Raw genomic sequence first — 23,601 nt, 5'->3', positions numbered from 1 at the left:
TTGTTGTTGTTGTTGTTCTTCTTCTCCTTTTTTTGATCATTATTATTATTAACTGTATAAGCTATGCATAATTTTTTTCTTTATCACGTAAAGTAATGGCACGAATAAATTTTATCTGAATAAGTACTTACTAGAATTATTATATTCTTTATCTTTATTATCGTTTTCGCGTTATATTTACTACACGAATTTTACCAACAAGTGCACATTAAACTTACAGATATATATTGTAATATGATTTTGTAACGTCTACGCGGCAAAATGCATAATGTACTTTCTGTACTTCTGTCTTTTGCCTTTTATTTCTTTCTTTCTTTTTTTGCATTACCTTATTCTGCTGTTTCACGTAAAAAAAAAATCAACTGTGTTATTTACGTCATATTTTATTTCTTTGTTACAGAAATACCATAAAATCGTTAAAATACTATATTCGATTGGAAAAACGATCTCTTTGTAAATGAATTAAGGCTTACCTAAACGTTATATGTATATATGTAAGTACATAGATAAATCGATAAATACTTGTACAAGTAGAATTATATTCCTACTTTTACGTACAATGCATGTACCTATATACACATATATAATGTATATACTATATATATATATATATATATATATATATATATATATATATATATATATATATATATATTATTTGTAAGAAGTAGCATTCGCTTATATTTGGTAATCAAGTTCCTTCGGCCGAAGGTTGGCCAAGGGGTTACACTGGACTCTGAGGAGAATGGCAGCAACATTTCCCCGGAGGCTGGATTCAATTTCGCCGACCGAAACGCGCTGAAATTTTGCAGTCGTGACTCTAAGCTGCATTACAAACTCGCCTACGAGCGAAACTCGGGCAATAAGTCCTTTGACTATTCGTACGGGAAAGAAATAAATGGATAAAACGAAGGAAAGAAGATGGAGAAAATAGAAAGATAGAGGAAAAAGGAGGACAGAAATAAAACAAAAATAAAGTAAAATAAAATAAAATAAAGAAAGAATTGACCGAATAAATATACGAAGGAATAATAAAGGAATGTGGAGTAGGATGGATAAACAGAGAATGTGGTATTTTCTTTTTTTCATACGTGAATAAAAGTAGGCTAACCGTGGTTATGGTACAATGATTGTGGAATTGCAACGTTCTCGAACGTGTCTCTTCTACTCTTTCCATCGACATATAGATAAAAATCATAATAAACAAGAAAAGCAATAATAAAAGAAAAAAAAATGAGAGACAAACAGAGAGAAAGAGAGTATGTATGTGAGAGAGAGTGAGATGAAAATATTCTTCATTTCTAGCGATTAAATAAAAAAAAGTCCTCTCGTTTGATGAAACAGTAATTCTCGGGCAATCATGTCGATATATTAAGCCTTTGCAGTATGATATGTCGAATCTATATATATATATATATATATACGTAATATATATACATATAACCGATATTGGTTTTCTCCCTGCACCTATGTACATATAGATATATATGTACTTTACATATATGCGTGTGTACGTTGATACGTTTCGTATTTGAACAAAATTACAAAGAGCTTATTTATATCTATGTGTCATATGCGTATTATAACACCGTTCGTCATCATATTTAAATGATCGTTTAACAGATTTAACTAACTTTAAAACATGTTTTAACTTAATGTAAAAAAAGAGAAGAAAAAATTAACCAAAGTAAGCTGCAGAATATTATTTCATTTTATATTTGTTATCGCTAATTTGTTTTTTATTTTTTTTTCTTTCTTTTTACCGAGATAACGTGCTTTTTCTGTTGGTTTGAAATCGTAAATTAAACTAACTTACATATTTCTATATAAATGTGTATGTGTGTATGTATGTATTTATTTTAATAGAGATACATATTATTATACATACACATTATAGTATACAGAGACTAGGTAAAAACGTAGAAACGAAAACAAGAATGACTCTTCATAAGCTCCAATTTCGTGGAACAATGGATTACAAAAGAAACAGATAAGTCACATCCCAGGATAAAAATCTATCATTTCCTCTAGATACTCCAAGCCAACAAAATAAAAAAGGTGGAAGAGAGAAGGAAGGAAAAGAGAGGAAGAAGGAAAGAGAGATTTATTTCAAGAGATCCCTTTAGGTTGCTTTGATGTTCACAAGGAAGTGGTAATTGCATTTGGACGTTCGAGATGCCCGAACAACGAAGCACAACTTGGAACAAACTATCGTCGAGGAACATCGAACGGGATAGGTCTTATCTTTTCTTTTACCGATAAACTTTGATAAAACTCGCGTGAAAATTTATCTCATAGTCTATGTACTCCGTCATCCTCTTTTCATATTCCTTGTGAAAGAAAGAAAGAAAAAAAAAACGAAAATATGAGAACGTCTCGAGAAAATTGTCTTTTATCGAAATTAGTCTTCTTCGTAATCGAGCAAAAGTATATAACTTTGTCAATTCGAAAGTGAGAGAAAAAAAGAAAAGAAGTCAAAGTAATAAATAATAAAAAGAACATTGTGATATGTAATATTGATGACTATCTTTAATATTTTCCTTTTGCTCCAAATTTCTTTTTTATATTTCTTGAATAATTCCCATAAACAAGATTTCTCTCTTTGTAAGGTTCCACAAAAGTCAAACACGTTCGTAGAGTCTTTTTTTGTCAGATTCTTAACGGCCAATTTGAGGGATTCTATCACGAATGAATACATGGAATAACAGTCATAATTCAACAAAGGAAAAGTCGACTCGAATAGAAAGTCTCCCATTTTCTTTTCCTTCCGTTTCTTTAAGTAACTTTGTGCGCTACGCACGGTAGTGCGAAGAAACCGACAAAGGATAGAAATTCTTCTTCTATCCTCTTCTTCTTCATCTTCCTATTCCTCTTCTTTTTCTTCTCCTTCTCCCTCTTCTTCTTCTTCTTCTAGCTTCTGCTTCTTCTTCTTTTTCCTCTTTGCAGTCGTCTTTCCTGACGGTCTTCCTGACGAGTTTCCTTGACATTTCGATTCCCCGGCGATTGTGTCCTCGAGAAAAGCACTCTGAATATTTTCATCCGTCTTTCTTACCTGTCGTCCGACAACGTACGGATACGTAAAAAAAAAAAGAAAAAAAGAAAGAAAAGGAAAAAAAAGAAGCCAAGGAAAGAAAAGTAAAAAGAATGAAAGAAAATCGTATTTCACTGCAAAAGAGAGGAGAAGAGAGAGAGAAAAAGAGAAAGAGCGTGTCGTGTGACCAAATGGAGAAGTTACTTCCGCGTCTGTGATCCGTCAGTGGTTAAATCGAAAGAAAACAGGCGATTTCTTGCTATTTCCATTAATTTTCTTTCTTTTTTTTCTTTCTTTCTTCTATCTACCTATCTGCCTTTCTTCTATCTCGAAAATGTAATTTTTCTTGATATCATGAATATATGAAACGATTTCAAATTCGAAATCAAATGTTTTATGAATTTATCATATTTATGTAATACTATAGACGTATTAAGGTTTTAACATCTATCATAATAACGTAATAACAAATAAAAATATATAATTTAATTGCTACGATGAATATTCGCAATCAACAATATATATATCTCCCACGTTTATTATCTATTAATTACATATTTCCGAACAATGATTTTCCATTATTTGTCGCCAAATATTGCTTTCGTGTGTCAATTAAATCTTCAAATGTATAAAGAGACGTATATATATATATATATATATATTGTAGATAGATAATATAGTAACTCTGAAAAATATTCAAAAATTCCTTTTAACCTGTAACATAGAGCCGTTACTTTCGTGAGGTTTTATTAATATTGCCCGAGTTCGTCTACATATCAAAGGAAACGCGTGCAAGAGAGCTAAGCTTCTTTTCAATATTCACCGTTATTCGTAAGCATTCGTAAGCATATTCGTCAAAGAAATGACTTGGAGTTTGCGAAAGGTTCGTTTCCAATTTTACGTACGTTTGATTTTGAACTGGTCGAGAAACCAATTTGGAAAATACAATAATATAGCGAATTTTCAAACTCACTGACTAAAAATTTATCAAGCCCGTTGAGTTTATTCATACGTAACACGAATGAATATACGTACACACTTATACATTCATATACACACATACATATATACATACACACACACACACACACACATTTGTATATTCGAGGGAAAAACGAAAGCACGAATTGGACCATTACGCTTACGTGATACGAGCTACGTCGGATTCCGTCACGTTTTGTCGTTTCACGTTGAAATTCAATAAATCCGGCATATTCTCTTAGCCGTGGCATTTCTCTTAGGCAAAAGTGCTGGAACGCGTCGAGGGACTCTCTACGATGGAGGACCGTAAAAAGGACGAAGGAAGGACAGGAGAAAAAAAAAAAGAAAAACGAAGGAAAGAGAGAAAAATATAATTTACTTCGCAAGAGAAGCATAAGCTCAATATGGTAAAACGCGTAGAAAGGTGTGTGTAAGGTAAAAGAACAAAAATTAACTAACTTTAATAAGCGAATATTACAAACGATCAGAGAAGCTTCATTTATATTAATAATCAAATTATCAATTATAATTATCCGTTGTTAATATCTGTAGGTACATATTACATCGAATAAGATTAATTAACTTTATGTTTACAAAAAAAGATAAAATAAGTTAAAGCAGTGTCCAAAAGCGTGAGAGATATTGGAAAACATGATATTTGAAATTTAATTACAAAAATCTCTTTAAGAGATATATATGAGGCATTCCACGTCAAATCGAAAATTTTGGACCCCGACCCTTTTCAATTTTGCTAAAACTTTTTTATAATTTTTAACATCATTAAAAAAACTTTTGAGAATTTTTACAGATTTTTGGCTACTATAATTCTGAAATTGCAGCTAGATGAAAGATTACGTTGCCTAATTTATTCATTCACCTCTTTTCTCATCAAGTTTTGTACCAATGATTTTTCGAATATCCTACATTTTTTCTCGTATCATAGAAACAAGCAAAATAAAATCACATTCTTTTTGAGATGCCTGTCACAACACACACACACACACACTCACATAAATATTATAAAAATAAAAAAATAAACAAGTAGATCAATTAAAGTCTTAAATCTGAAACAGAAATGTTAATAAATTAAACACTTTATTAACAAACATATTTAAAATTTTTTAGCTTTCTGAGCATGGGGAAAGTTGCAACACGAATTCACTAACCTTTTAATCTTATGGCAACTTTTTTTATCTTCTCCATATTCGGCGAGGTAAGCATTATTTTTTTTAAGTATAAGCATATAAGCATAAAGAAATACTACAGAAAGAGTGAGAGAGAGAGGAAGAATAAGAAAACAATACACTCGACATATAAGCTATTATATAAATGTGTATTTATATTTGCAGGTATTTCTCGAGTCGACGACAAAACGTAAACAGCCGATAACATAGGTATAATAGCCGAACGTTCGACACTCCCGAGATCTCCTCTACCAAGGTTACGTAGTAACATACCTCGTATTCGTCGTCTATCTTTCAACGAGACAACATGAACGAAAATAAGGCGTATTAAATTATTTAATAATTTTATTTCTAACGTTATCTTTTTGATTTTAATAGTTTAAAAAGCTTTTCATTGCATAGAATGGTATAAAAACAGGTTTATTTTTTATGTTACTCTTTATTGAGTTTGCTGATACAATTACTATTCTATTTAGACAATTTTAAAGATTTTTAATTAATATTTATACTAACATTGCATACTTGATATGTAATATTGCAAGCAAATAGTTGCATTACTTTGATCAATTTCACAAATATTTAATAACTTTAACTTTTAATTATGTCAACTCTCATAGATTATTAAATTATTTCTTTCTATTTACCATTGAATATTTTATCAAAAATATTCAAGGGTTTTAATGTGTGCCCTGCCTTCAGAAATGATTTACAGGAAATATTGTAATATAGTCTTTAGTATGTTTCAGCTTTTCAGACTTTTTATTTAATTTTATTTTATACATCGTCATCCTAAGGGTAGGATACCCATCCTGCAGTCATCAACGAAGACTAAAAGTAAGTATATTTTACTATCAAACATTTCTATGATAATTTCAATTGATTTTTATTACAACAATGATATTAATTGTTCTTTTTCTTGTTATGTTTCAGAAAATCATTGCAATCGAGCGCGTAGGCAATGAGGTTCTCGTGTGTTGCATCGTGTTAAAATAAAATATAAAAAAGTCGACAAGTAGATTCAGTGTTGATCGTCGCATGTTAAAGTTCCGTTTGCTCGGTTAAGAAACTCGCAAGTTTCTTTTATTCGGTTTAAACATGTGCTCATCGTCATCCTAAGGAAAGGAGATCCATTGTGCATTCATCAATAAAGATTTAAAGTGAGTATATTTTTTTATTAAATAAATCCTTAAAAATTTTAATGATTGTCTGTAATAGTAATGATATTAATAGTATTGTTTTTTATTTCAGTTTCAGATTGCAATCGTGCACGAATGGCTCATGTGAAGTGACCGGAAGTGAAATTTTCGTTCTTGCATTTGACTGCGAGCAATGCAGTCTTTGAATTAGTGCAGTTTAGAATCAGTGATCGGGCGAGTAATAAATTAAAATCAAACGCGAATTAGAGTCAGTGCTGCTCGTCGTATAATAAAATTTCGGTTTCGCGATAAGAAACTCATCTATAGATTCTTATTTTCGTTTATACCGGGTTATTAGATTCACGCGAGGTGCATCACCATGGTGCAATAGAGCTGCATCTTATTAGAATGTATTGTAAGTATTCATTTTTATTTACATTTTATTCGATTTTATTTTAACATGATTTTGGATAACATTCCAGATAACTTATCGTTTTCTTCTATTTTATTTTACAGATATAACCATGGATTCTCTTCCTTTCAAAGATGTTGGATGAATTTTTCGAAGGATTTTGGATGGATCTTCTTCAATGGCAAATCGAGTATCGTCTTCCATCGTCAGACTACAATACTTGCTGCGAAGTAGGAGTGTTTTGGAGCCATCGCAGAACTTCTTAAACCGTGAGTTTTTATTTAAAGTCCCTCCAGTGCTCAATCATGCCGAGGATGAAAGGTCCAAATCGGCACGAGTTACTGGTTGTAATTATTTAAATAAATTATTGACGAGCACATGAGTTATTCCTTTTTAGGAGTTACTCATGAAAATTGTATATTTTATTGTATGTTTTATTATTAGTTTAGGATAGGTTTTCTTGTCTCATCGGTTAAATTCATTTAATTCATAATGCAATTAATAAATGCACTCTCTTCTTTATTACGTGTTAAAAGCATGTAATAAATGTCTTACATGCATTGCTTCGTACATAGTTTATCTAATCGAAATTAATTTTGATATATCAATACTTTGATATTTTAAATAAATGAGCAAGAAGACAAACTCATTCGCGACGGATAGACTTTGGCAGTTAAGTGGCGGCTCAAAGCCCAGTTCTTTCATTAGAACAACCAACTTAATGAAAAAGTCGTCCGAGGTTTGCAAAAAATATCCATCATCATTGTAGAGTCTTTTAATACATCCTTACCTCGAAACTATAATTGTTTCATATGGGGTAACTTTTTTTTTCATTCGCTTGTTTAAGTCATTATTCACCAAATGACTTGTAGAGTCCTTAGTCGCTTAGATGAATTTTTATACAAATGTATTTATGTGTTTATGTGTTAATCATATTTTTTAGATCAGGATTTTCAGCTTCTAATATACTAATCTCCCGTTTCTCCCCCCCCCATACTTTCTGCGTTCTCATCTATGCGTGTGCCCAGGTGTTACACGTATGGGTGAGAAACACTTAGCGTGGGTTTAGTTTTAGTTTTTTCCCCTATTGGCGGCTGTTATTGTGCTAGTGATTGCACGATGTACTTTACACCTGTGTGTGCGTATTAGATAGTGTGTATTGTACATCGTTACACGATATTTTTTTATTCATTTAATACATCATTAAATACTTAAAGCATTACTTCTACATATCTATCTTCATTCTTATATTTATATTAAATATTTCTAATTTTTTTGATAATCGTTTGCATAGTAGAGTTACTGCATTTATTTGTGGAAACTTTGATATACTTGTATATTACTAGTATGCATACATATATACTAGTGTATACTTGTATTTTTGCTTTAGTTTTTTATGCAATAATCATTAGCCTTGGCAGTCGATTTCAGCAAAATGTACGTATACCCATTAGCATATAAGTTTATAAAACGTGGTTGAACTAGGGTGTCGGAGGTGCCCCGGGGCATGCTCTCTAGTTTAGGCTTTTGCACCCTGGTGGTATGTGTGAGAACCGTGGAGTGAGTGGGTGGGTATGTATGGTTTTTCTTAAAATGGGTAAAAATATGGATAATAAGCAGGCAGATAGCATACTTCTCTGAATGAATGTGAAAACTTTAATTTTAAGTAGGTAGGATCCAGGAAAGGCATTAGACTTCTTGCTTCCACTCCGGAGTGGAAATTCCGCTTCCTGGTTTATACAGAATTGTTACAAAATTTTATCATCTCATTCTATATTATGCTTGATTTGTTAATTTATTTTGTGACTATTCTGTGATCTTTATGTATCATGTATCATGATTCAAAGGTATTTGCAACCATTTGAAAGATTCATTTCTACTTCGATTTTATCTTAAACGAGATAGAATCGAATCAAATTCGCAAATTCTTTGATGCATTTGATACTTAGTTTTAAGTATTTCAGGATTAGCACTACGCACTATCGCGATTTCGTCTTACAGCTGGAAATATTTGATATAATTAAATATAACATATTAATGAAATAAAAGTATTGCAAGAACATTCATTGCATTAATTGCACTTTTTATTTCAATTTGATCTTATTACTCGACATTCAAAGTGCGAAGTGTTATTAGGTCATCGAGGGAAATTATTATCTGCTTGGACATTCGTTTAAATGTGCTCGTGTATGGTCAATGAACTGTAAGTTCATTGATGGTCCACGAGCTAAAAAAGTGTTTGCGAAATGTAAATTATTTTGTAATAATTGAGAATTAGAATCATAACAAATACGAGTTTATTTGCAAAATTAGTATGAGAAATCTTATCTTGCTCGCGCGTAGAAAATGTCCAAATGCAGTTTTCATGGAATGAAGAAAGAAGAGGCTTAATGCCGAAGAGGCCTCCACTTAATTGTGGCTAAAGAGGGCAACTACAGGCTATTGAGTTATTTTCAAAGGTTCAACAGCAAGTTCGAATCTTTAGAGAATGGCTCTCTAGTCATATTTTATATTTTATTGTTTTACTTTTTTGCTCGTCATTAATTTCTAGTTATAATTGGAGATGACGAATCATTTCATCTCCTTGGGACACCAAATTCGTGTCTATATCGTCAAAAAGATGCATATGTGTTTAGTTAGTTCGAGTCAAAATATTTAAATTCCCTTATTATTACATTTTGAAGCCTAATTATCGTTTTTTGAATATTAAAGTAATCTCTCTTTTCTTTTTTGTTTTTAAGATTTGGAACTTTGATCGTATTTTATTAAATTTGTAATTTTTTTTTTCTATATAATGCAGTTTAAAACTATTAGTCATAATAATTTTCTTTAGTAACTTATTATTTGTACTTTTACTATTTTATTTTTTTTATTTTTTGTAAATGTAAAATTACGCGTTTAAATTTAATTTCATTCCAACGGTAAATAGATATTTGATAAAAATAAATCGAGAATTTAATAAAAAAGTGTATCTGCGAATTGGACGATTTATATGTCAGGCTATTGCATAAGCTGATTGTATGATTAATATAGTTTTCTTTTTGTTACAGGTGATCTTCGTTGGATTTAACAACAAACCTTTTTGATTCTCCTCTTGTTTTTTATAAGATATGTATAAATTCATTTTTGAAAGCACACATGTAAACACTAAATATAACATTAAATATTTGCACAGGTTTACAAAAGATTTTAAATATGTTTGTTAATAAAGTGTTTAATTTATTAACATTTCTGTTTCAGATTTAAAACTTTAATTGATCTACTTGTTTTTTTTTATTTTTATAATATTTATGTGAGTGTGTGTTGTGACAGGCATCTCAAAAAGAATGTGATTTTATTTTGCTTGTTTCTATGATACGAGAAAAAATGTAGGATATTCGAAAAATCATTGGTACAAAACTTGATGAGAAAAGAGGTGAATGAATAAATTAGGCAACGTAATCTTTCATCTAGCTGCAATTTCAGAATTATAGTAGCCAAAAATCTGTAAAAATTCTCAAAAGTTTTTTTAATGATGTTAAAAATTATAAAAAAGTTTTAGCAAAATTGAAAAGGGTCGGGGTCCAAAATTTTCGATTTGACGTGGAATGCCTCATATATATTTAACATTTAAAATACGAAACATGGATATCGATATGTGGCAATGGCCTTGATGGATTTCTTTTTACAAATACGAAAACTCAAGCTCAAACTTCTGAGTATGCTTTTCGTTGAAAAGAAAACTCCTTGAGGCTCATCCTCTTTCTGCCGATTCGATTCTGCGCGAGGATTAGAAATATTTCTGAAGGTAGTGTTACTCGGGTGGTACGATATGGCGATGGTGGGTGGATGGTGGGAATGGAAAAGGGAGAAGAGAGTATGGCGAATCGATATCGATATCGACGATTTACAACAGAGATAAATGGAAGATGAAAATGACAAACCGACGCATTAGTCTCCATAAAAGGATTCCGAAGGAAATTCCGAGCTTTTTCGGGAACTTCCGTGAATTGCAAGCCCTCCTCCCCCTCCCCTTTTTTCCTTCTTCTTCGTAGATTCGAGTATCGAGAGCAACCCAAAGTAAAAAGTCGAGAAATCTTTTTAAAGAACGCGAACGTCTTTTCGTCTTTTTTTATTAAACGGAGGAAGAAAAAAAAGACAACTTTCCAATGGCAAATTGCGTGTATAAATGTAAGTATTCGTCGTTTGAGAATGAATTGTGAAAATGAATACTCAAGTGAGAATGGTCGAACTTATTTTTACGTCTAACGTATCGAAGTAAATCATATTTATTTTCTTCATAGTTCGTGCAGAATTCAATGTAGAAATACAATTGAATAATTCTACTATATATGTATATATTTTTGGATCGATAAAACCCAAACGATTTACTTATATTTTTCTATTATAAAACTATGAAAATAATAGAGATAAATGAATAATAAATGTGAAAAAATTGCAAAGTACAAAATATATGTATACCAAAATGTATAATATTAATTTTTTTTTTAACGAAAAGAGAAAAGGTAATTATTATGAAACACGTAATATAATGTGAAAATTAATTGGATATCAATTGATGTGTACTCGTTTATATATAAATAGATTTCGTTCGACGACACAATTTTCATTGCTACGCTTTGAGCACGATAATGTGTTGCAATGTTTTATATATATATATATATATATATATATATGTACATATGTTTGAATATACGTATGAGACATTAAACGTATGCATATTTTCGTTCAAGCTCTTATCGATTTTATTAATGTAATTCTACACACTGGAAACTATATTTTTACATAGTAGAATATGTCCAACGTGTGTAAATCAAGATTTAACGTGAAAAAAATTGCAGAATAAATAAAAAGACAAAAAAAAGAGGTGCATATTAACATAACGTGTTTTTTTCGATATACCGATGACGTTGACATTTAAGTTCTAAGAAAATAATGTTTTTTCCTTAAAACATTGTTTTCTTTTCCTTGTTTTTAAAACGATAAGCAGAGTTACTGAATCGTATGAAATACTTTCGATACGTTCGAATGTTCATTCTACTTTATTACAAAAAGGATTATCAATAATAATATATATGAAAATTTAATTGATTTATATTAAAATAATATTTAAATAATGTATCTATATAACTCTAAAATTGTTGTTGATAATATTATCATTAACATTATCAATGCATTTATATATCTATATGATACAATTATCATACAATTATATTAATTATGTGCAATTTTGATATTTTAAATAATGATATAATAATTAATATTACCAATTATACCAAAATGTATACTTATATAATATATTTGTTTATGTTATTGACAAAAAACAAAGTCACGTTTCTATGCACAGTACTCTTGCGTTGAATATTTACGTATTTAAATAATAATAATAATAATAAAATAAAGAGAGAGAAATAAAAAAAAAATCTATGGAAAAATGATACACGTATTCGATGAACTAACTGCAACTCGATAAAAGACATAATCTTGGTTAAAAAAGTATGAAAGTAAAAGCGAATATTAGGCTCCTCCATCGGGATGCATAGGAAATTAATGAATTCTCCCTTCGAGCTTCGTTCGAATTTGCAAAGGAAATGAAACTTTTGTGAAATTGGCGTTTCCATGGTATAACAAATGGTATCGCTATCTAGCAGTAAAGAGTTGGAATTAATAGTCTGCCGACAAGCGGATTTGGTATGTAGATACTATGGTACTAAAGGATCCTATTGAGTTTTCAAAACGCTTTTTATCGCGTTTTACTCTTTAATCTCTTTCCGTATTTTCGCATGTTACTAATTCAACATTTTCGTTATACGAAACCATAATAATATTTATTATTTTCCATAGATATAATTGAGGAAAAGAGGTAGGAAGCAATTTAAAAATAAAGTTAATAAATTTATCATTGCAGAAACAATGAAGAAAAAATATACGAAAATAAAATTTATAAACATTTCACACTAGAATGAATAAATTTTAATTATTAATAACAATAGATTCTTTACAAAGAATAAATAAATAAATAAATAAATATATATATATGTATATTTCTTTTTAAATAGGTATTGTTTATATAATATAATATTTAAAATGTATGCAACTGTATCCACATGGAATTTCGTGCAATATTGTAAACTGAAGAAAAAGAAAACAAGAAAATGATTCGTATTAAAAATAAAAAATAAACGTATCTATAAGATTGATTTTTTGTTGCCGAAATGGAACAATAAACATGGATAAAAATTTAAATGTGCACTTACTTACCAAAGATAATCTTATTCATAAGGTCCATCTTTTCCGCACAAATTATACGAAAATATATTGTAATTGATTTCATTTGTATTTCTTGTTTTAGTTCCTGTCCTCTCATATTTATTTGCTAATCCATAGACTTGCGTACAATTATGTTTCCTAAGGATTTTACTTTTTCTAATTTTCAAACCAGAAACGAAATTTAATAATTTCTTATCTGTCTTTATTACTTTCTATAATAGAAAAGAAAAAGAGAGAATAAATAATATTATTCGTAATCAGATTAAATGAAGTAATACATATTATCCGATGAAAAATGTAATTCTTACCACATTCTTCTTGTCGTATGCAGTCCTTACATCCCACTTTCTAAGAGAATAATCTTCTATACTACAAAAATACATCGAATGACGTTCAATAGCCAATGCCACTTTACGAAGTCTAAAATTACCCTTATCTTGTATGATTTCTATGTTTGAACTATTACTTTTCTTCAACGAATTCACTGATACGTGAAACATATCATAAGAAGATAATGAACTCAAATATAATTTATTACAAAATAATGTATTGCAGTTAGGATTTAGGCCATCTAAAAAAAATGAAAAGAAAATCAATATAATATTAGCTATAAATTAACGAACGAAGCAGATCATCTTTAGATTTTTGTTCACCTATATACAGTGCTAAACCAACGAGACCATCATTTAAATACATTTTGTCACCGTCCAAGTCGAAATACGAGGCTTTTGGATCGTTCGCAAAAAGTGGTGATTCAAATCTTTGAAATTCATCGCCTCCTCTCCATACCACTAATGCATAACCTTCTATATCCGCCATGTATGCCTGTTTAATTGAATCGAAAAATACTAATCGTTTCAATTGATCTCCGAAAAGAACAAATTAAATAAATAATTATAATAATCTGACCGTTATGTGTTCACATTTTTTTCCATGAGTTACGATCAAAGGAGTTGCTAAAACACCTTTACCATTTTTGTCAGCACCATATTTGTTTGGAATTTCCTTTATAATTACCGCCTTATTAGTTTCTATATCAAATGCTATAAGTTTTTGTGGGCATAGAGTAATATCTCCGTTCTTTCCATTATCCAGTATCCATAATCTATTACAATTGTCAATCTAGAATAAAATAATGATTTAAATAAAAAAAATACACAAATTCGGATTTATCGTTTGCTACTCACGTCCATTCTGTAAACGCTGATGATAGTTTCATTACAATTTTTTCTTGTATCTGCCCAATCCCAACTTGGATAGGGCGTAACTACAGGACCTTCACCCCGTATTTTATTTTTATTAAGCGTTCCGACACTGGCAGGTACTCCAGAAGCACGAGGTATGCTAATAAATACTTTCCCATCTACACAATTAATTGTTATTTTACTATTTCATACGAAGTTCATTTATTTTATTCGTCAAATATTTTTCATTTATTACTTGCTATTAATGCATCTATAGCTGGCGAAGCATTTTTTACGTATAATCCGTTTTCGATATAATATTTCTCCATACCCTCACCTAACCAATCATAATCTATGTATCTCCATTTGAACAATTCTTTTTGTAAGGACAAAGATATTAAAAGAGATGATAACAACAATTGCAACGTCAACTTCATATTTACAGAAAAACAAAGAGATGTTCTTCAGTAAAAAAAGTTAATGCCGTCGCAACTCTGTTATAGTTTCAACGACAATTCCTTCCTTTTTTGTTGCACAAATGTTTATATAAGTATACATCAGCAATTATGTAATCAGTTAAAAGTATTTTTAAGTTAATAACAATTGCGTGACTAATTTTAAGAAAATGCATATCATTTAATTACTGTAAATTATCTAAAGTTTCTAACAAAATCGCATATGCGCATCAAAATTGTAATAATTTAACTACATAAATATTTAAAATAGTAGATAAGAATATATTCGACGATATATTTTCGTATTAGATATAGAAATAATAAATAAATAATATTAATCAAAATATTTACTTATTAGGGTAAACGTGTTGCACCTAAATAATATTTGTTATATCTATGTAATTACGCAAATATTACATGTTATACTAATATGAAATATTTACGTGTATTCGAAGTTAGTTCATTATCAGTATTAATTAACTAGAAATGTTTCTCAGTAAACGAATCAAAAACTATCGTTGAAATATAACAAATATTTTATTTTAAAATATTATGCAGACGAAAATATTATATAAACACAAATCTTATGCAAGTTATTTGTTCGCAAATATATCCTCCCTTTTCTTTATCTTCATCTACAATTGAAATATTTCGTTTTAAAATACTTTACTATAATGTTTAGTCATGCTAATTTACGTTCACAAAAATTTAGATTAAACAATACTTAGCATATTGACTAGTTCACTGAAATAATAACTTTCGTGTAAACAAGTTTTAGTTAATGCATTAGATAATTATTATCATTGAAAAATAACAGAATAAATTCATTGCAAAAAATAGATATGATAAATAAAAGATCTTTTACGTAATGTTTCATGTAATTGAAATAGCATATATCTTCAGTGTCAAACTTGTCGTCCTTAATAATTTTCAATTTTAAATAATTACAATTATTATAAAAAAAAAAAAACATGTTAATGTGATTATTTAACAGACAGCTAAAAATAAATTTTTATAAAATTTTAAGTAGAGAAGATCTTTTCCATCACAGTTACAAGTACTTCAAAATTGTTAAAAGTATCTATTTTTTAATATATTATTTAAAAAGTAATAAATATAAATCATTTTTAACTTTATTTTATTATTTTTAAACATAATAGAACGCAGTATTGAGTATCCTTGAAACGATATATTATAAAATAGAGTACACTTTTAAAATTACAATTAGAAGTAACTAGATTAAAAATGAAAGGATTAAAAATGTTATCAATATTTATTTTGAATTTCCCTCTCGATATCTAAATCAACGAATTTATTTTTAAAATCTAAATAAAAAGAAGAATTATTCAAAATTGCAAATTTTAAAATGAACTCTCGTTATATTTTTTTATACATTGAAATAATTGAAAAAACAAATTATCGTTTTACGTAAATTGTTCATTCGCACTTGTAATATTAAATTATTATCATAGTTAAATATTCATTTTCTTATATAACTTTAAACGTATAATTACATATATCTATATGAATATGAAACTATAATTATCTTTATTTGAAATTTATTATAAACAAAATAAAGTAAAGTTGCTTGTTATTTTGCATAGGTTTTTGATCATTTTAAAATGGCGTCTGATTTCAGCTCGATTCTCATGTGATGAAAATGTCGGTAAAAAAATAGTGATTTTTTTCCAATTAGATCATCTCTACTTTCCCTAGTTTACAATTCAACGAATTTCACAATACCAGAGTTATTAGGTATAGTAATAAAAGGAAGGTTAAAAAAAAGTTATGATTGGTCAACTCACCATAAAGCGTGGCATGTCTAGTGAATTGTAAATCGACCCTTAAGATTTTTGGCGGCAGTATTGGTGCTACTTTGTTGTATAGGTTATGTTTCATTTTACGGAAAAACGTGAGAAAATGCTATCGCATTCATTGTCTCAGTCTCAGGCAATTATAATTACTTGTAAGGTTTTTACGTGAAAAATAACAAAATTATAACAAACAAACAGTTAATCCTAATTTTAATTCAAAATGTTATCTGCTGTGGTTACTAACGGGGATAATAGCGAAAAAGAAAATCATCCGGATGTAGAGATTCTTGATGGACATAGATTTTCATTAAAAAGAAGCATTTTTAAAGAAAATAATATTAACGAAACGAATTCACATATCGAGAAGAATAATGAAAATAATATTGAGAATGGTTATGTACCACTCTCCATAAACAATGCATTGTGCGATGTAGGTAACGATAGAAAAAAGTTACGCAGTGGAAAATATGTTAGCGATAAAGTTATGCTTAGTCCAAGCAGAATCAAAAAAAACATTAAAATAGAAAAATTTACATCATATTGGAAAAACTTCACCAAGCCAACTAATTCAGTAGAACCCATAATAAGGACCGAAGAAAATTCTTGTAAACCCATTGAAAGTATAAATGAAACTATGCCTAAACTTAGTTTTGAAACAAACTTTATAGAAACCAATGAAACTGTGGATGATGAATTTGAAAATACTTGTAAAAAAATTAAACATAAAGATAGTAACCATAATATAAGCGAAGAAAATCCAGTAATTAAAAAAGTTGTAGATACTCCACAAAAATGTGAATATTGTCGTCAAAAGTTGATTGTAAATGAAATAAAGTTATATCAAGGTCATCCTAATGGAGCTGTGGAAGAATTTGTTGCCTTGACTGATTCTAGATTGTCCTTATTTACAGGAGAAGAAGCCATGATACATGAAAGTGATGAAAGGCCACAAAATAAGTTAACACATTTTAGGTGAGTAGTAGTATGAAATTGTTATACTTTATTATATAAAGCAATAAATAAAATATGTTAAAGTAATATATTTATATTATAACTTCTTAGCGTATATGACAACAATGGTCATCTATGTCCTTTTGATACCGGTTTGATTGAAAAAAATGTAGCATTATATTTCTCTGGATATATGAAAGCTATTTATGAGGAAAATGCATGTCCCGAAGGAGGAGTTCCTACTAAAGATATGGGACCAATAAATGAATGGTGGGTGTCCGGATTCGATGGAGGAGAATTAGCTCTCATAGGTTTTAGCACATCATTCGGAGAATACATTTTAATGGAACCTTCAGAAGAATATGCACCTTTTATGGACTGTATAAGACAAAAGATTTATATGAGCAAAATTATTATAGAATTTTTATTAAATGAAATCAATCCAACTTATGAGGATTTACTGAACAAACTTCAGGTATTTTATTGTAATTTAGATATTTCAATGTTACTGTAACAATTAGAATATAAACTAACTTAATATTTTTTTTATATCAGACCATAGTTCCACCAAAAGGTTTACCTAAATTTACGGAAGATGCTTTACTTCAACATGCACAGTTTATCTGTGATCAAGTTATTTCTTTTGATTCTTCTGCCAGACCAGAAGATCCATTGCTAATTACAAATGCATGTATGAGAGCTTTAATATCTTTAGCTGGTATAACTGTTGGTAAAAAAATTGCAATGCGCAGAGTTCAACAAAAGCATCAAAAACAAAAAAAGCCTTGTTGGACAAAAGCAACAACAACTAAATTAGTTAATGATACGTTTGAGACATTCTTTACCGATCAACTGGCAAAGAATGAAGACAAAAATATGATTGTATGTATATGATAGAAGAATATTTTTTTTTTAATGAAAATATTTTTCTATATAAATATTATATGCAGGGTCCTAGAAGACATAGATGTGGAGTATGTGAAGCTTGCCAACAATCTGATTGTGGAACTTGTATTGCGTGTAAAGATATGGCTAAGTTTGGTGGTGGTGGAAAAAGTAAACAAGCATGTTTTAAAAGAAGATGTCCAAATATGGCTATTCAAGTAATTATATTTAAATGACTACCTAAAAAATAATATGATTAGAATACTATTAAACATTTTTTAAAATACTATTCAAATATATTTATTAATAGGAGGCTGAAGATTCAGATCTTGAAGATGACGAGTTAACTGATACTTTTATAGAAAATACAAAGATTACTCAAAAGATGATTCTTAAATCATTCAAAAATGTCTATAAAAAAATAGAGTGGATAGGACAACCTGTTGCCGTTGATGGTCGAAGAACATTTTATGAAGCAGTTAAATTAATAGATGAAGAGATTCGAGTCAATGATTGTGTACTCATAGAATCAGGTGATCCAACTGTTCCGTTACAAATCGCAAGAGTTATATTTATGTGTGAAGATAAAAGCGGTGCTAAACTGTGTCATGCAAACTGGTTTCGTAGAGGTAGCGACACAGTTCTTGGTGAAACATCTGATCCTTTAGAATTATTTTCATTAGATGAATGTGATAATGTACCATTCTTTTCCATTAAATGTAAAGCTACTGTTATATATAGAAAAAAACCACAAGATTGGTCTGGATTAGGTAATTATTTTATTTTTCATTATTGAAACAATTCAAAGTATTATCATAAATTAATATCAAATTTAATTAAGGTAATTCGGATGAAGCATTGGAGAATGAAATAAAAGATGAGAATGGGAAGACATTTTTTTATCAAAAAAAGTATACTTCTGAAACTGCCCGATTTGAAGATCCTGCTCTGGATAGTATCTGCCAGCGAAAAGAAATTAGTCATCGATTTTGTCCTGCTTGTGTACGTTTCACCGACTTACAATGTTATTATACACCAAAGGTAAAACAAAAATTATTTAAAAATAGAAAATAAAAACATATTTTATGTTCAATTAATAACCATATTATCTTTTAAGGTTTTCGAATTAATAGAAGAAAAAAATTTTAGAGAAGTAATTTACGGTGTTGTAAAATATAAAGGTGAAGAATTTAGAGTAGGAAGTGCAGTATTTTTATCACCAGGTGCTATAAGATTTAAATATACAGCAACGAGTCATACCATATCAAAGCAAAAGAAAGGAAAGGCAGTAGATGAAGATATGTATCCAGAATATTATCGAAAATCATCAGAACACGTGAAGGGTTCAAATTGCGATACACCTGAACCTTTCCACATTGGATATATAAATACAATATACGTTACTACCACTAATAAACTAGTTGCTTCTTCAGACATCTGGATAAAAGTAAATAAATTGTATAGACCGGAAAATACACACAAAGGCCTTAATTTAATGCATCAAGTAGATTTGAATATGTTGTATTGGAGTGACGAAGGTAAATTTATAAATCACTTTGCCCATAGAAAATATTTGATGTATGTGTATTTATATTTAATTTAATTCATTTCAGTATGTAACGTAAAATTTTCTGAAGTAACTGGAAAATGCTATTTGACTTACTCAGAAAATTTAAATGAACCATTAGAAGAATGGTCTATGGCAGGCCCATATCGTTTTTATTTTACACAAGCTTACAATGCTGCAGATAAAACATTTGATGAACCATCACCTCAGGCTTGTAAAATTGGTAAATTCGGAAAAGGAAAGGGCAAAGGAAAGGGTACAAAACCAGAAAATAGTGAAACAAAGAAGTTTATTGAAAAACCAATTGACTACAAAAAAGTAGAACCATTAAGAACCTTAGATCTCTTCGCTGGCTGTGGTGGTAATTATCGATTAAAATCAATTTACATTTAACAAAATTTGAGTTGTTATACATTCATTTTCTATTAACTATGATTTAGGTTTGTCGGAAGGTCTATATCAAGCTGGTATAGCTAAAAATAATTGGGCTGTGGAAAAAGAAGATGCTGCTGCATGTGCATATAAACTTAATAATCCTGATGCAATTGTATTTTCTGAAGACTGTAATATACTACTACAAAAAGTTATGAATGTTAGTACGCTTGAAACAATATCAAGAAATTAACGATAATAATATTAAAATAATATAATGAATAAAAATATGTACATATTTATATAATTTCAGGGTGATATTTACGATGAGAATGGACTACGATTACCTCAAAAGGGTGAAGTGGAACTTTTATGTGGTGGACCACCTTGTCAGGGTTTCAGCGGCATGAATCGTTTTAATTCACGTCAATATTCACTTTTTAAAAAATTCTTTAGTGGCATCGTGCTTGTCTTGGTGCGATTACTACAGACCAAAATTTTTCATTATGGAAAATGTCAGAAATTTCGCTTCATTTAAAAGATGTATGGTGCTTAAGCTTACCTTAAGATGTTTAGTTCGCATGGGCTATCAATGTACATTTGGTATCCTCCAAGCCGGGAATTATGGAGTTCCTCAAACAAGAAGAAGGTTAATAAAATATTTATTTTTACTTTTTTTTATTGATTTTATATGAAAACGTTAAAATATTTCTACATTCTATATTTATTTCATAGATTAATCATCTTGGCGGCTGCTCCAGGTGAAATACTTCCAAAGTTTCCAGAACCAACACATGTATTTAGCAAACGTGCATGTCGTTTGAGTGTTATTGTTGATAACAAAAAAGTAAGTTTAATCTTTTATAAAACATACAATATATATCACAAAAATTGTATAAAAAGTTTTTAAATCGTTATTGCTTTTTTGTAGTATTCTTCCAATTGTGATTGGACAGAATCAGCACCTTACAGAACAATTAGTGTTCACGATGCTATGTCTGATCTTCCTATCATCAGGAATGGATGGAATCAGGAAGAAATGCCTTATGGGGATGAACCCAATTCGTATTTCCAAAGAAAAGTATGTTAACTTAGGAATTTTTAGAGTAAAATAGAAAAGTCTTTAAGTTCGTTATTATATTTCTAATGGCACAATTTTCAGATGAGAAGTATTCATGACTCAATATTGAGAGATCATATATGTAAAGACATGGCACCACTCGTAGAAGCTAGAATAGCACATATCCCTATTGCAAGTGGTTCCGATTGGCGCGATTTACCTAATATAGTAGTTCGTCTAAGCGATGGAACATACTCTAAAAAATTGTATGTGTATATAATTCTTATATGATATAAAATTACTACAATATTTTCTATAATTTTTTAATACATTTATTTGTTTTCTTAAAGAGAATATAATCATCATGATAAGAAGGCAGGAAAAAGTTCAACCGGTGCATATCGTGGTGTATGCAGTTGTTGTTCTGGCAAAGCATGTGATCCAATAGATAGACAATACAACACTTTAATACCATGGTGTTTACCACATACAGCAAATCGTCACAATCATTGGGCAGGGTTATACGGACGATTAGAATGGGAAGGATTTTTCGGTACAACCATTACGAATCCAGAACCCATGGGAAAACAGGTAAATACTAATAATATATTAAGCTAGGAAGTTTTTTTTTATTCATATAGTAACACTATGTTTGTTAATTAAATTTTTAGGGTCGCGTTTTGCATCCAGAACAAACTCGAGTTGTCAGTGTAAGGGAATGTGCAAGATCTCAAGGATTTCCTGATTCTTTTAGATTTTATGGTAATTTATTAGATAAACACCGACAAGTTGGTAATGCCGTCCCACCACCATTAGGTGCAGCGATAGGTCACGAAATAAGAAAGTGTTTACAGGACTAAGAAATAACACTATTCAGCGTTAATAAAAGACTGTAAGGAAAATGGACTTATTATCAGAATAATGCTCGCAAACTTATTAAAATGCACAAAGTTACAAAGATATGTCTGAGTTGGTGACGGGTATTAATGAAACGTGTTCACTAAAATTATTCGTTCAATAATTATTGTTATTATTATTATTATTATTATTATTATTATTATTTTTATTATTATTATTAATGGTAGTAATACTCGTAGATATAATGTTATTTTAAATTTAACTGAAAAGAAATAATGTTATATCATCTGACATACTGTATTACGTTATGCATTAAGATTACTTAAATGTGACTTAAAATATTTAGAGCATCATAAATCTGCTCTCAATTACGTACTTTTAATTATACTTATTGAAATTATTATTACCTATCTAGGATAGGATAAGGTGAACATTTTTTACAATTGTTACGAATACAAATAGTTCAGAAAGACAAATAAATATAAATGTTAAAGAAAATAACATTATATAAATAATATTTATTAAATAGTGGTTTTTCATAACATAATTGAAATAAAACTGAAGCTTATATTTTATATATATTGCACACAAAATGTTGGAATACACGTTGGAGTTAGTATGCAAGCTAAGGACCAAATAAATAAATAAAAAATAAACATCTTACGATTTGTTAGATATAATACTAATATCAGTAAATAACAATTTTTAGTCTTATAATCCTTTTATTATTGGTAATCCAACCTCAAAGTAGAATGATCAATTTTTTATAAAAGAAAATAAAAACGACAAAAATGTATTGTTAAAATAAACAATATTAATAAAATCCACATAAAAGAGAACACATATATGTATATATAGTAATTTTCTCATGAATTATACGATAAAAAATGCAAGATTAAACCAAGAAATATATTAATTAAAATATGTTTTTCTTGACTGTTTATATAAACAAAAATGTAAAATAAAAAATAATATAAAAAAGAAAACATTAAAAAAAAAAAAGGATTTTTCTTTTTTAATTTTCATAAGTACGCTACTGTACTATCCCGAATATTGAAAGTCGATAGATGCGCCACCTACAATTAGTATCTACAATAGAACATATTCATAATATCATCAAATGTGTATAAAAAATAATAAATTCAAATAACTAAAATATTACGTTTATTTTTTCGTGATATTTTTATCTTTAATCTCTCATTATAATTTATGAAGTAGAAATATAATTATGATCGCATGAAATATAAATTAATAAAAATGAATAACATTAAAGCAAAGAAATATTTTAGAAATAATAATAATATAATTTAATATTAAAATCAAAATTTTAATATTTCATTCATAGATTCTCTGTTTGCAAAACCAGGTTACAGAAATTTGAATGATATAAATGTCGTATAAATTATATTTCTAAAAAAACGTATGTTATCTAAAAATAATT

General features: G+C 29.0%; 2 protein-coding genes and 1 long non-coding RNA gene across 4 annotated transcripts; 2 read left to right on the top strand and 1 right to left on the bottom strand.

Moving 5' to 3' along the window:
• Positions 1-4,717: 4,717 nt before the first annotated feature.
• LOC149032989 (uncharacterized) lies at positions 4,718-12,550 on the top strand. Of its 2 annotated transcripts, XR_016176094.1 has the most exons (4): positions 4,718-6,030; positions 6,127-6,353; positions 6,445-6,747; positions 6,849-12,550. It is a non-coding gene; the product is annotated as an uncharacterized LOC149032989 (long non-coding RNA). The 2 variants fall into 2 exon arrangements; XR_016176093.1 differs by having other exon boundaries at positions 4,718-6,353.
• A 144-nt stretch (positions 12,551-12,694) lies between these two features.
• Positions 12,695-14,727, bottom strand: LOC107074013 (royal jelly protein-like protein). The gene is made up of 7 exons (XM_015335023.2): positions 14,455-14,727; positions 14,202-14,377; positions 13,924-14,136; positions 13,668-13,839; positions 13,323-13,585; positions 13,006-13,226; positions 12,695-12,876 (listed from the first exon to the last, which is right to left on the bottom strand). The coding sequence occupies exons 1-6, from the start codon at positions 14,633-14,635 to the stop codon at positions 13,017-13,019; spliced, it is 1,215 nt and encodes a 404-aa protein (XP_015190509.1). The 5' UTR covers positions 14,636-14,727; the 3' UTR covers positions 12,695-12,876; positions 13,006-13,016.
• A 1,629-nt stretch (positions 14,728-16,356) lies between these two features.
• LOC107073999 (DNA (cytosine-5)-methyltransferase PliMCI) lies at positions 16,357-23,290 on the top strand. The gene is given in 16 exon segments (XM_015335007.2): positions 16,357-17,439; positions 17,530-17,893; positions 17,974-18,300; positions 18,369-18,521; positions 18,614-19,073; positions 19,145-19,344; positions 19,421-19,841; positions 19,917-20,231; positions 20,311-20,462; positions 20,556-20,684; positions 20,686-20,891; positions 20,978-21,089; positions 21,174-21,323; positions 21,405-21,568; positions 21,653-21,893; positions 21,974-23,290. Coding segments are annotated over 16 exon segments (4,335 nt in total). The 5' UTR covers positions 16,357-16,687; the 3' UTR covers positions 22,163-23,290.
• The last annotated feature ends 311 nt before the right edge of the window (positions 23,291-23,601 follow it).

Source organism: Polistes dominula, unplaced genomic scaffold (assembly GCF_049000335.1).
Source record: "Polistes dominula isolate Pdom_NZ unplaced genomic scaffold, Pdom_raw_medaka contig_31, whole genome shotgun sequence".
Classification (NCBI taxonomy): domain Eukaryota; kingdom Metazoa; phylum Arthropoda; class Insecta; order Hymenoptera; family Vespidae; genus Polistes; species Polistes dominula.
This window is presented reverse-complemented; position numbering and strand designations above follow the sequence as displayed.

Bases quoted from the DNA above. Each gene is read 5' to 3' on its own strand.
- LOC107074013 (XM_015335023.2), bottom strand. From the start codon at position 14,635: ATGAAGTTGACGTTGCAATTGTTGTTATCATCTCTTTTAATATCTTTG. The intron at 14,137-14,201 runs GTGAGTAGCAAA...ATTTTATTCTAG, and splicing joins TCAGCGTTTACAGAATGGAC to ATTGACAATTGTAATAGATT. The intron at 13,586-13,667 runs GTGAACAAAAAT...CATTTTTTTTAG, and splicing joins TGGTTTAGCACTGTATATAG to ATGGCCTAAATCCTAACTGC.